The sequence below is a fragment of the Marmota flaviventris genome, chromosome 3, assembly GCF_047511675.1.
Source record: "Marmota flaviventris isolate mMarFla1 chromosome 3, mMarFla1.hap1, whole genome shotgun sequence".
NCBI lineage: Eukaryota > Metazoa > Chordata > Mammalia > Rodentia > Sciuridae > Marmota > Marmota flaviventris.
Genome location: NC_092500.1, coordinates 3561327 through 3574979, shown reverse-complemented (window position 1 = coordinate 3574979; position 13653 = coordinate 3561327). Strand labels below are relative to the sequence as shown.

The following is a 13653-nucleotide window of genomic DNA, read 5'->3' as shown; positions in this document are numbered from 1 at the left end:
AGGACCAGGACGATCAACTCCAGAACGGGAGAGAAACGTGAGCCGTGAAGGAGGCCTGAGGGACGGGTGCACCGGAGGCCGGATGCCTGTCCCTCCCCGGGTGCCAGGAGAGGAGGGGAGATGGGGCAGGAAAGCAGTCGAAGGAACAACTCAGACTTCTCAGCTTTGGTGGCACAGACCGACTCTCAAGAAACCCAGTGAGACCTGCCACCCGCTTCCCAGGAGGGAGCCTGAGGTGCCCTTCACACCACCTTGGGAAGGGGAGCAGGGCAGCCCCGCACAGCTGAGGAACAGACTCAGACATCTGAATTTATTGTAGACTCTTCTCATTTGCGTTGTCATTCCAGTGTTTGACATTAATAAATACACGTGTTAAAACCTCCAGTGTCTGATCTCTCAGAGTCTTACTCATGAAAATAGGTTTAAATTTTTCCTGTCTTGTTAAAATGCCTTTTTTTTTTTTTTGGTAACAATTTTGATCAAATTAAAAACTACACCTCCAGGGGCGACAGGCAGCTGGGGCAGCAGGGACACAACGCCCCTTCCCTCCCCCAGAGGCCTGCACGAGGTCCCGACGCCCCGCTGGGTGTGGAGGTTGAGGACGTGCACTGCCCTCACAGAATCCGCCTCTCACTGACCAGTGGCTTGTCACACCTGGAAGCAGCTGTGCCGACCACCTGATTGGGCACCTGATTTTAGATCAGAGGCCATGCTGAAATAAGATGCATCTGAAGGACTCTGGGCCTGCTCCACAGCCCCTCGGGCTGTGCTGTGCCCTGGCTCTCAGGGACAATCACAGGACTTCACGTGAGTTTCCAAAAACAGCTTGGTGGTCATTGGAAAGAGTGCTGCAGCTTTGTCCCTCTGCACCATTGACCACTTGAAGCAAAATGATGTAACTGGCCAGACTCTGGGGATGGCACCCCAGCCTGCCCAGAATCTAAAGGAGCCAGGATGTTGGCAGGAGGACATGATGTCCTGGAGACCCTGCAGCTCCTTTGAATTGGGTTGTATGAATGCTTCGAGATCACACCGGGAGCAAGAGTCAGGAACAAAGGAATTCCCTGCCTGCAGTACCAGGCTCCGGGCCCCCTGGGCCTGGAGGGGGCCAGGCATGGGGGTGTGGTGGGGGTGTGAGATCAGTGTGGCAGCCACAGTCCACACTGACCACAGCAGGCCCCTAGAGTGGCGGGTCCCAGATGGCCCTGTGGGGCCGCATGTGTGGGGTGAGGAACTGAGACAGCACATGCTGTGGATTCTGGAGACCAGCAGTAGTCCCAGGCCTCCTTGCTCACTGGCTGAAAGCAGGTGCAGGAACTTGGAAGACTGTAGCCCCCGCAGGAACACATCACCTCTGATGTGGGGACGCCAGCTGTAGCAGCAGCTCCAGATTCAAGTCCAACTGTGAAGTCCTCCTCGTACGAAAATGGTAAGAGATCCTTCCACAGACCTCCCAGTAACAACCGGCCCAAATGCAAATTATACACAGGTTTTTTTGTCTTCAAGTTCAGGTCAAATATACAACAGTATTTCCTCCTTTTCAACAGAGCAAAGCAATCTGCTTGGAGACGGGTGCCTTTGCCCGAGGCTGCAGAGACTGCAAGCCATGCCCATGTGGCCCCCAGTCTGCTCAGCACCTGCAAGCCCTGCTGAGCCCACAGGCCAGCTGGGCCTCCCGCACAGGCCAGAAGCATGATTTTGACTCTGTGCAGGCTGAGGACCCAGCTGTGTTGGCCCAGGGTCAACATCTCCCTTGAAACATGCCAGTGGCTTTGGCACTTGTCACTGGGTCTGACAGGCCCTGAGTCCATGGGAGAGCCAAGGGCTTCGTGTTTGGACCGTCCGATGTGGAGCTGCTTCTGCAGGGACCCTCATACCCAGGGCCCACTTCATTCTGGAGGCAGCAGCCCTCCGGGCTCCAAGGCAGGATGGTGGTGGCCTGTATGGGGTGACAGGCTTGCCTCATGGTTTCCTGATGGTTCAAATTGAAGTTTCATTACTGCCTCTGCGTGTGGAAGAAGCCATCAGGCGGGTGGTGGGTCAGTGAGGGTGGCAGCTGGGTGGGATCAAAAGTCAGTGGGGGCAGAACTTCCCCAGTTCAGGAATAGACACCTGGGGCCTGCATGGGTCCTGGACGAGGGGAGAGCTGGCGGCCCCCACCCTGACCCCAGCCCTGGAGGCCCATACTACTCACTCAGAGTCGGAGCCTTCAGCCTGGGCACTCCCCACACGCACGTTCATGGCCACCCCATTCAGATGCTCGCGGCCTGGCTCCCTCCCAGGGGTCTTGATGGTGATTACACAGTCGGGGGCACGGACCCCATCGCCAGAGCCCAGGGAGGACGTACGCGAGGATGCGGGGCTCTGCTCACAGTCGGCCAGCTTTTCCCGCAGCCGGCACTTCAGTGGGGGTCCCGGCAGTGGTGGTGGGTAGGCGACTTTGTTTTTCAAGATGCCTGGGAGGAGGGAGGCCCGACAGGGTCACACCTGTGCCTCCTCCAGTTCAGAGTCCTCTCTGATCTGCCTAAGCCCCGCCCATGCCCCACAAGATCCCACCACCTTGCTACATAAGGCCCCTGCCCTGTCCCCACCAGCTGGCAAGGGACAAGTCCCGTGGTAGGCCTCCCTCCTGGGCACCTTTCCTCTGTTCTGGGGGCTGGCTGCTGGGCACGGATGGCCGGTCTGGAGGCTGGGTGCTGCAGCGGTCGCCCTGCTCCTGCCGGTGCAGCTCCACGCTGACCTTGGTCTCCACCTTCAGGTGGGGCTCAGTGCCCGCCTCCTCACTGTCACTGCCTGCGGGGCTCGCATCAGGCCAGCCAGCTGGGACGTGGTTGGCCAGGGCATCCGCTGAGACGGGTGACACGGCACTGGGCATCCCAAGCCTGGCAAGCCCCCAGGGTGGCCCTGACCCTCCACCCACAGGCCTGGCAGGGCTGCCTCCCAAAGAGGGGAACAGGCCCAAAGGAAAGTCCTGATGTGAGGGCCCTGGCCACGCTCCCCACTGCCTGGACACCTAGCCACGCAGTGGCTACTCTGGAGGCCCCACCTGGCGCGCTGACCATCTGCAGAGCCCTAGGACTGCAGGGTGTGGCCGGCCAGAGGGTGGGGCCTCCGAGGGCCGGTTGCCACGTGCCGTGCACAGCTGCAGCTCTGCTGGGCACACAGCCACCGAGGCCTGCCTGGCCGGCCATGCCCTCACCACTCACCTTTGGGGGTGCTGTGGACAGGGCCCTGCGCCGGGGCCCATGTGTCCTCGGCCTCCCCGCCATCATCCTCGCTGTCTGACGAGCGTGAGGAGGCATAGGAGCTGCTCTGCTCGTCCAGCGATAGCTCGCTGTCCGAGTCCGAGTCGGGGCCTGTGGGGTGGGCGGGCATCGAGGCTCAGGTAAGCAAGCCATCTGTGCTTCCTCCAAGGCATGTCCTCCACTGGCTATGGGGATGTGGACACATGAGAGCGGCCTGGGCCCCTGCAGCCATCAGGGGAAGCCATACCATGAGGTTTCTTAGAGCTCCTGGGGTTGAAGGAGGAATCCAGTTCCCCATGGCCACCACGTGCAGGCCCGGAGGACACGCTGAGCTTCTGGACCCCTTCATCCCTAGAGAGAAGCGCAGGCTCAGCACTTGCTCAGTGGAATAGATGACAGGCCCTGATGTGACCGAGCACTTTCTGCCTGCACACCATGGCCACTTGGGGTTCTGGAAGATTCCCCCAAACCGCCCCAGCTACATTTTGATCAATGGTAACAACACAGACAAATGAAGAGTCTCCACATCAGGGCGCGTGGCTGGGACCTTCCCTGCAGGCCAGGCCACAGAGCTGGCCCCACTGCACCCCAAGATGACAACGGGCAGCAGCCTGACCTGCTGGTGCTGTCCAGTGAAGCGGTGGACTCGCCCAGGGCTGTGCGGAGCATGTCGGGCCCCTCGCTGTAGGTGTTGTTGCAGTTGAGGGAGCGCTGGGGAGGGAGGGCGGGCTGTCAGAGACCACTGTGGAGGACACTGTCCCCTAGAGGCTCCCTCGCCAGCACCTTGGCTGTGCCCCTGCCTGGCGACAGGAGGGCAGCATCGCAGGGAGCCTCGTGGCAGCTAAGGGGAGAGCACTGCCTGGCCCCAGGACACACCTCCTGCCCACAGCCACTGCTTCTGGGCCAGGGGCCTCACCTGCCCTGGCCCCCGTCTTCCGGAAGCCGTGAAAGAGACCCCACCTAGCTATTTTCCTTCTCCCAAGAGTCATTAGGAGCCATGGCCACGTGTCCAGGGACAGCTCTGGGACACCAAAGCCACTGAGCCCCATTTGGTATTTGGTCCTTATAGCTCCCAGCCCCACAATGAGTGCTGCCCAACTCCCAGCCCCACAGGGTGCCCGGTGACCCCCACCGTCAGCAGAGTGGCCCTCGTGGTGGCTGAGTCATCCAGGTGCGGCTTCTTCCCAGCAAGCACTGCCCTCAGGTGCTTCCGGACCTCCCTGTTGAGCAGGCAGTGGAGCAGGAGCACAAGGGGGCCCTGGAGGGAGGAGGCTCAGGTGGCCCTGGTGCACTCTGCTGCCCCGCAGGAGTAGGTGCCCCCAGGGCGTGGGGCCGAGAGCACAAAGCACCCTGCCATGTGGCCCAGAGGGGCCCGGCCCAGGGCCCCTGCTGTCTTAGGCAGGGGAAGCCCCAGAAACAGCTGGCCTGCACAGGGCAGCAGGCATGTTGGGACAATGAGGGGCCCGCCCGCCCCAGGCCATAGTCTCCTGGGGTCCCCGACATTGTGTCACAAATACACTTTCCAGGCAGCCCTTGGTGTAAGCCACAAATAGCCACTCCTCCCGGGGACACAGTGGGATTTGGGCCAGCTTGGCAGTGATGACGGTGGGAGGAGTGACCCTGTCCTGGCCAGCGTGACTGTGGGCGGGGACCAGGAAGGCTGGGGACAGGCAGGCTGGGGGCCGTGGCCTCCTCTGGTGCAGCACTGGGGTGCCCCAGGTTGGCTCAGGCAGAGCCCCTGGGGCTCTGTGGACACCTACCTGCAGGCCGCTGAAGGCCGCGAAGAGGTAGTGAAAGGCCAGCGAGTCGCCGTTCACAGCCAGCAGACCCAGCAGCCAGGTGGCGCTGATGAGCAGCAGCAGGAGGAAGGCCGTCCTGAGCAGCGAGCTGGGGGCGGGCGGCAGGAGTCCACTCGTCCTTCTGTCCGTCCGGCAGCCATACCCCCTCTGTCTGCCTCCCTTCCTCCCTAGCCCTCCCCAAGCATCTTCAGGAGCCAGGGACAAGGGAGGCATGCTCCCACCTGTCGTGGCCTCCCACTGGCACAAATGGATGACAGTCAACAGTGAGCTGCCATGGGGGGGGATTTAGTGTGTCCGCGTGAAGCGGTGTCAGGGATGGACAGGGGGACGAGGGAGGAAGGGCGGGCTCAGTTTGAGGCCGTAGCCTCCACCACCTGGCCTATCAGGCTTTCCTTCTTCAGGGCGGGAGCTGGCATGGCTCCTGCTGCCCAAGGCCCCTCCTGGGCACCACCCCTTTACCCCACCCCAAGTTGGCCTCCTCTCTTATCAAACAGGTCAGCAGGACCCTGGCCTCCCACAGACACCCCATCACGCCTCTTGACCCCTGCAGCTCCCGGACACACTGCCGCCTTCTCCCACCACCCCTCCTGCTCCTCCACCCTCGACCCTAAGCCCCTGGGGGCTCCCCCTTACTGTCCCCAGCTCCTAGGCTGCACCCGCCCTAGGCAGTTCCTCCACTCGAGGCCTGATGTTTCTGTGTCACAGTGGAGTTCCAGGTCCCCTCCACCCTGCCTTGACCTGGTGCTTCCACGCTGATGACGTCTGACCCTGAGGGTGGAGCTCTCTCCTCCCATCTCCACAGCCCTGCTGTCCCAGGCCTGGACACTGCTAACCCTCCCCCACTCGGCCGATCTACCGCCAGGGCTGCGGACCCACCCCAGGAGCACACTTGGCCACGACTCCCAGGCCAGGCAGCCAGTGGCAGGAGGGCCTGGCCGCTGGGTGATGCACTCTCACAGGCTCTGTCCAGCACATAAACTGGACATTCAGGGGCCTCAGGGCCCAGCTGACCCAGGCTGGGAAGGGCCAGCTCAGCATCAGGTCCCAGCCCACTGGTCAGGGCCAGCCCCACTTACACGACCCCTTTCCTCTCATAATAATGGTGCTTTCTTTGGCAGGAAACCTTTGCGGACAGGGCAAAGACCACGGCATTGATCTGGGAAGAAATAAAGGAAACAAAGTCGGGGCCGGCTCTTCGTCTCGACCGAGCGACCCCCACAGCCGCCGCTCCTGGAGCTCCGCACCACATCTTGGGAAGCTGTGGCTGCGTTAGAGGCCTCAGCCCCAGCCTGAGGAGGCTACCCTGGGGCCAGGCTTCTGCCAGCCTGAGTGGGGACTCTCCTGCTGGGGGGACACCGTGGCCTCCTGGTGAACATGAAAGGTAACCTGAAACCAGTGGGCTGAGGACTGGGCCCAGAGACCAGCCCTTCCTGCCCAGCTGGCCAGCCCCAACACCCCCTCCAGCCAGGGTGCCCCGGGGCCCCGCATCCTAAGGAAGGTGTCTTCTGCAAGGCCCTGTCACTCACAATGATAACAGCTCCGATGGGCCCCGCAAAGCTCCAGATCAGACTGTCGTGGAGGGAGAGCCAGCAGAAGTCAGGGTTTCCGTAGCCCTGGGGGTCCAGGCCAACGGCCAGTCCTGCACACAGCAGGAGGGCAGAGGAGAGTGAGGGCCACACATCCAGATAGCTGCCGACACCCTGGAGCTGTGGCCGGGGACTCCGAGGGTTTCCAGAGAAGGGCCACTCAAGGGTCCCTGCACTGGCCTCCTGGGAGGAGGGGCAAGGAGCACGGAGACCCCGGCTGCAGCAGGGAGCCTGCCCAGGCCCTCTGAGCAAGACTTGTCCAGACACCACAGGCTGGCCAAGGCCAACGGGCCCAAGACAGGTGGGCAGCTTCCGAGAGCCCCAAAGGCTGGCAGTGCCTGGGGAAGGCCCTGGTGGCAGGGTCACCATGTGCAGTGAGCGGGTGGGTGAGCAGATCACAGACACGCCACATATCACACCACACACAAATGCACACACACAGCACGCCACGCACAACACGTCACACAGCACGCCACACACAACACGTCACACAACACGCCACAAAACAACACGCCACACACAACATGTCACACACACACTTCACACACAACACACCACACACACACCACACCACACACAGGTGAACACACACATGCCACACACAACACGTCACACAACACGCCACAAAACAACACGCCACACACAACATGTCACACACACCACACACACATTTCACACACAACACACCACACACACACCACACCACACACAGGTGAACACACACAGCACGCCACGCACAACACGTCACACAGCACGCCACACACAACACGTCACACAACACGCCACAAAACAACACGCCACACACAACATGTCACACACGCCACACACACATTTCACACACAACACACCACACACACACCACACCACACACACACCACACCACACACAGGTGAACACACACATGCCACACACAACACACTACACACATATCACACATGCCACACAACACGCCACACACATCACACACAACATGTCACACATGCCACACACACAACATACCACACACAGGTGCACGCACACATGTCATACACAACATGCCACACACAACATGTCACACACGCCACACACACATTTCACACACAACACACCACACACACACACCACACCACACACAGGTGAACACACACATGCCACACACAACACACCACACACACATCACACATGCCACACACACAACATACCACACACAGGTGCACGCACACATGTCATACACAACACACTACACACATATCACACATGCCACACAACACGCCACACACATCACACACAACATGTCACACATGCCACACACACAACATACCACACACAGGTGCACGCACACATGTCATACACAACATGCCACACACATGTCACACACACATTTCACACACAACACACCACACACACACCACACCACACACAGGTGAACACACACATGCCACACACAACACACTACACACATATCACACATGCCACACAACACGCCACACACATCACACACAACATGTCACACATGCCACACACACAACATACCACACACAGGTGCATGCACACATGTCATACACAACATGCCACATACAACATGGCACACACACACACCACACTCAACACGGCACACACACACACGCCACACTCAACACGGCACACACACACACACCACACTGCATAGGCACACAACCCCTCACTGGCGACTGCTATACACATGGCATTCCCACATCACCTACGTAGTGTCTTTCTAACCACTGGTGACAAGCTGGACAAGGACAGCCTGTCCACGTGGCCCGTCAAGATGAGTCTGGGAGCCCCTCAACACAGACCTCAGATGGGACAGAGGAACAGGGTGCCTGTGTCACCCTCACTCCAGCTGGCTTGGTCCACACCCTCCCGATGCTCTCCACACACAGATCTTAAAGACCATGTCCCCTGCTGCTCAACCCCCACCCTGGGACCTCCCACTGCGCTCAGGGGACAGACCTGGTGCTTCGGTGGCCTGCCAGGCAAGTGTGGGGCCTGCCAGCCACACTCCCTGCTGGGGTCCGACCCCGCCCCCCGCCCTCACATTCCCCACCCTCCAGTACAAGTGGCACTTGCTCCAGGATGCCCCCTGCCTGGCTCCAGGCAAGAGCAGGTCCTAGGAACACCCCACCCGGCTCTGGGCCCCTTCAGCACAGGGTCTGCCCAGGGCGGAACCTCAGGCTGCCACTCGTCACCTCCGCTCTGAGCGAGGACTCCCATTTGCCTCCTCCCTTGCCGGCGTCTGGCCTGGAAGGAGCTCTCTGCCAAGGGCAAGGAAAGGGACGCAGGCCCGCCCCTCAGGGACATCCGCCACCGCGCAGACCTGGACATCCTGGGCCTGGCGGGCGCTGCCGTCAGCCAAGGCCTCGTCTGCCTGAGGCTCCCGGGGAATCTAGGGTCTTTCCGAGGAGACGTGAGCGTCAGAACGTGTTTTAAAGTCAGTGAGAACGTGCGCTTGGCATCTGGACCAGGTCCTGGGGCGGGAGCTCTCACAGGCACAACCCGACAGAGCTGTGGGGGAGGTGGCTTCCAAGACAGCAGGCTCTGGAAAGATCACTCGCCAGATCCCGTTTTGCAGCTCAGCGCTCTTAGGATGAAAGCCCACTCTGTCGAGTTAGGTGGCCTCTGGGCTCACCCTGCCCGGCCTCCACAGCTCTGGACAAAGGGGCCTCGTCCCAGGGGGCACCCTGGACAGAGCCGGGGCAGTCACATCAGGAGCTGCAGGCCCTGGCGGTCCTGTAGGAGCAGCGGCTGGAAGGCGCCTCAGGTGCAGACACCTGCACAGAGCCCTGGGGTCCTGCCACCCGGGGCCAGCACTTCCCACTGTGAACAGGGGAGGGCCGTGCACCAGGAAACACCCACCTCCTGACCGCGAGGAGGTGCCGCTGCTCCACGAGCATCCCCTCATCCAGCTGCTAGCCACTGACCATCGCCCCCCTCCGTCCACCCACTCACCACCGACGCACCTTCCATCTAGCGGCCCCCCCACCACCTACTGACCCATCCCCCCATCCCCCACCCGTCCCCACGCACCCAGTGGCAGGCATGGAATCTCCTGTTGGTGCCAGGCAGCCTCCCCTAGGTGTGCAGACTGCCTGGGAGGCCAGCAGAGACGGAGGCCCTTCCTGCCTGCTCGCAGGGCCGCTGGCCGTGGTGGGTTGGAAACCGCACTCCCACGCAGGCCGCCCTGGCAGGGCTGCTCTGGGCATGCTCACCTGTGACGATGGCCGGGATGCCCCAGCCCACCACGTAGTAGAACCTCATGGGCCCCGCGTCGATGTTGCGCACCTCCGTCAGCATGCGGTAGACGTGCAGGCTCTCCACCAGCGTCCAGGCGAAGGTGCTCATGTAGACGTAGTGCAGGAGGATGGCGACCACTGTGCAGAGGAACTGTGCAGAGAGGGCACGGGCTCAATGGGCACCCCAGCGGGCATGCTGCAGAGGTGTCCGATTCAGGGACAGCCCCACGGGGCACAGAGATTGCCAGGAGAGGTACCCGACTCAGGGCACCCACAGAAGCCAAGGCCCAATAGGCGTGGGGGGGGGACCAAAAGGCCACTCTGCGAATGTAGGGCTCTGTTGCGTCTGCAAAGGGAAATGGAGCTGTCTCTGTGGCCCTGCTGAGACTCACCAGGCACGCCAACGGCCCCAGGGCCTCAGGCCCCGAGATGGAATTGGGACAGAGGGAGGCATCTAGGGCCCCGCTCAAGGGACCCTCCTGGGTGTGGACCACTGCCAGGGTCCACTGGCCATGGCTCAGGGATGAAGGTTGCAGAGCACTCAGGTTTAATTTAAAGAGAAGCTAGAAATACATATTTTATGTGATGGTCCCCAAATTTTAAATATTGGTATTTAGATTTTAAAAAACACTGTGGAGCTGAGCCTGCTCAGGCTGAGGGTCCCAGACTGGGATCTTGGCCTGTACCCACCTCTGCTGACCCTACATGAGCTTCCATGGCAGAATCTATGCAGTGACCTCACGTCCAAAAAGAACAAGGTCATACGTACACAGCACACCCCAGTAGTCCCAGCTGCTGAGGAGGCAAGTTCAAGCCAGTCTCAGCAACTTAGTGAGGCCCTGTCTCAGAAAGTAAAAAGCCCTGGGGGTGTGGCTCAGTGGTAGTCACCCAGGGTTCAACCCCTAGAACCAACAAACAAAGTCCTTATATTTTCTGTTGAAATAAGAACAGGATGAGAGGATGTGTCCTAGCTGGGCAGTGCTGTGTCTGGCCAAGGGGCAAGTGCAGGGAGAAGAAAATAGTGTCCACAAGGGGGCTAACAGACAGCATGCCCCCCCCTGGGGCAGTGGGCAGTGGGGTCCAGCCCCTGGCCTGGACACAGGCAGTGGGAGCCCAGGAAGAAGCAGGATGGTATCTGAGGATACTGGGCCACAGACACCAGCACAAATGCCTTCCCACTTGTTCTAGGACAGGACTGGAAATGTGGCCCAGAGCACCTTCACATGGGCCTTCTGGGAGAACCTGCCCAGCCGGGGCTCTCAAGGCCAGCCACCTAGGAGTTGGCTGCAGGTCCCCCTCCAGGTGCCAGGAAGCCGGGCCAGTCAGCAGAAGAGGAAACTGAGTGGGACTCTGACCCCACCCTGCAGCTGAACCCTGCCCTAGCCACACCCAAGGCTTAGTCCTACCCTGGCCACACCCAAGGCTGGGCCCACCACACCACACCCACAGCTGGGCTCCACCCCGGGGCCATACCCATAGCTGGTCCCACCCCTGGCCACACCCAAAGCTGGGCCCACCCCTGGCCACACCCACAGCTGGGCCCACCCCAGATGGACTCCTCCCAGGACACACCCACAACTGAGCCCCACTCCAGGTGGCCCACCTAGCCCCCCCAGCCATATGCATAGCAGAGCTGCCCCCCACAGCTGGGTTCTTCCCTGGCCACGCCCACAGCTGAGCCCGTGCACATGCAACCTCCCAACCTCCTGGGGGCCAGCGTCTTCCCCAAAGAGACCCCTCAGCCGGCACAGGGAGCAGCCAGCACCTCATCCTGACAATGATGTGGCTGTGCTCAGGCACCACACCAGGACAGGTCCACAGAGAATAGGCCAGAGAGCCCATGGCCCGGGCCACCTGTTGCCAGGCCAGCCTCCTTGGGCAGGTGCTCTTCAGAAATCAAAGCCCGAGGTGTGGGAGGAACCCTTTCCCATTCCCTTCTGCCAAGCAGTGCACGGCAGAACCCGGCTGAGGAGACAGGACCCGGGGTCCTGGCTGGGGACATGCCCACTGCGGGCGTCAGGAAGCGGCTGCCTGGGTGGCACAAACCAAGCCATCCCACCCCGCTCACAGCCCAGTTTCCCGAGTGGAAGCGCGGCTGGCCTGGCTTAGGAGGGGGATGAGGGCGAAGAGGGCGGGCTCAGGCAGCAAGGCACATGGAGGACAGGCTGGGCCGCCCTCCGGGGTTTGGGGAGAGGTACGCGCACAGGCACCGTGGGCGCCACTTTCCCTGGGAGCTGAACAAAGATGGCCTCATGTCCAGTAAATCACTCCAGCCGGCCAGACCTGGGAGTCGAAGGGCCTTGCCCAGAGAAGAGACTGTGACTTTACAGAAGACCTGTAACAGTCACCCGAGGCCAAGCCCGGACCCTGCCCCCGCTTCCTCCACATCTTTGTGCTCACAGATGCGCTGCTGCCACCAAAAAGGTCTCCTTCCAGGGGGCGGAGGAGCCAGGAAGGAGCCCCTCAGCATTTCACACCTGGTGTCTGGTGGCACGAGTGGCCGCCCCTTTCCCTCCACTAAAGCACACTGGAAGGGCTCCAAAGTATCCACATGGCTTCCCACCCAGGCCCTCCCCCGCTTAGACGCAGAAGGACCGCTGCCCGGCAAGGGCATCCTCTGGAGAGTTTAGAGTCGCTGAGTCCTGTTCCTGTTCCCTCCGGCTCCTCTCTGTGCCTACTCACCGGCCTCTGCTCCAGATTCAATTCCCCTGGCCGTCTGGGCTGGTCAACCTCCCACCCTCAGGCTGCCCAAGGGCTCCCCAGGGCAGGCTGTGTGCATTCTTGGATGCAGACCTCAGGATGACCCAGTCCCCAGCTTACCCTGAACCCCTTTTCATGGGTGGCAACTGGTGGTCCCCCTCAGCCCCGCCCTGAACAGATGCAGCTCTTCACCCGACACCAGGAGTGGGTGGCAGGTCATGCTGCGACCGTGTTGGCGGTGTACAGCACAAGCTGCCTGTGCAGGACTTGTGTCCAGCGACAGGAAACGCTGGGGCAGCTGGATTTTCCTCTTAGTTCTCACGAGTCACGGTTCCGCCTCGTGGGAGGCAGAACCATTGGAGTCTCATCAACTTCCCCTGGACCCAAAGCATCAAGTCTGGCTTCCTGTAGGTGGATTTTTGACTCATTTTGCCAGGCACATAAAAATCTAGAGGGTCTCTGCCCTCCTGGTGAAGCGGCCTTTTTGTCACCAGATAGTGACCCGTTCTTCACTGCTGCTGCTGTCTCCTCTCAGGCACGTAGACCTGGCCACGCGGACCCTCAGGCTACTCTGGCTGGCACTCACAGGCACGTCCTTCACGGCTCCCCATCTACACATCTCCCAAGAGTCCCATGGGCGTCTCTGAATCCAACGAGACAATTCTAAGTCACTCTAAGTCAACTGCTTGCCTTTGTCAGAGGCCATCAGACCTGGCTGCAAAGAGGCCTTGCTGGCCTCGGACGTGGCCACGGGCGGAGTGGGAAAGCCCTGGCCCACCTCTGGCCAGCCCGGATGCTTCCGTCTCAGCACCCCTCCCCCTGCAACTCCAGATGGCTGCCTGGGGATGTCCCTCCAGCTCTCCACCTCGTGGCCCCCAGAGTATAGGAGCATCTCCCTGGGGACTCCCAGCTGTGGGGGCCCAGCTCCAGGAGGACAGCGGGAGGGTGGGGGACGGGGCTACTCTGCCCCCTGGGGTGAGTGTGCTCCTCCCAGGTCTTCACAAAGAGCCACTTCCTGCTGGAAAGGTGAGCTGGGACCCCACTCCCCTGCCTCTCAGCGGCCTCCCTTGGGCATCCTCCAGGGTCGGTG

The 13653-nt window shown here is 61.0% G+C and overlaps 1 protein-coding gene across 2 annotated transcripts in view; it reads right to left on the bottom strand.

Moving 5' to 3' along the window:
* Positions 1–296: 296 nt before the first annotated feature.
* Celsr1 (cadherin EGF LAG seven-pass G-type receptor 1) overlaps positions 297–13653 on the bottom strand; it is a 119748-nt gene continuing 106391 nt past the window's right edge. The window contains exons 25-35 of one of the 2 annotated variants that reach the window (XM_027954608.3): positions 9840–10014; positions 6571–6683; positions 6121–6200; positions 5006–5132; positions 4378–4503; positions 3862–3956; positions 3493–3596; positions 3207–3356; positions 2638–2847; positions 2195–2456; positions 297–2005 (exon numbers count right to left, since the gene is read on the bottom strand). In XM_027954608.3, coding sequence (XP_027810409.2) covers positions 1981–2005; positions 2195–2456; positions 2638–2847; positions 3207–3356; positions 3493–3596; positions 3862–3956; positions 4378–4503; positions 5006–5132; positions 6121–6200; positions 6571–6683; positions 9840–10014 — 1467 coding nt within the window. In that variant the 3' untranslated portion in view covers positions 297–1980. The remainder of the gene's footprint in view (positions 2006–2194; positions 2457–2637; positions 2848–3206; positions 3357–3492; positions 3597–3861; positions 3957–4377; positions 4504–5005; positions 5133–6120; positions 6201–6570; positions 6684–9839; positions 10015–13653) is intronic. The other variant, XM_027954609.3, reaches the window with a different exon arrangement.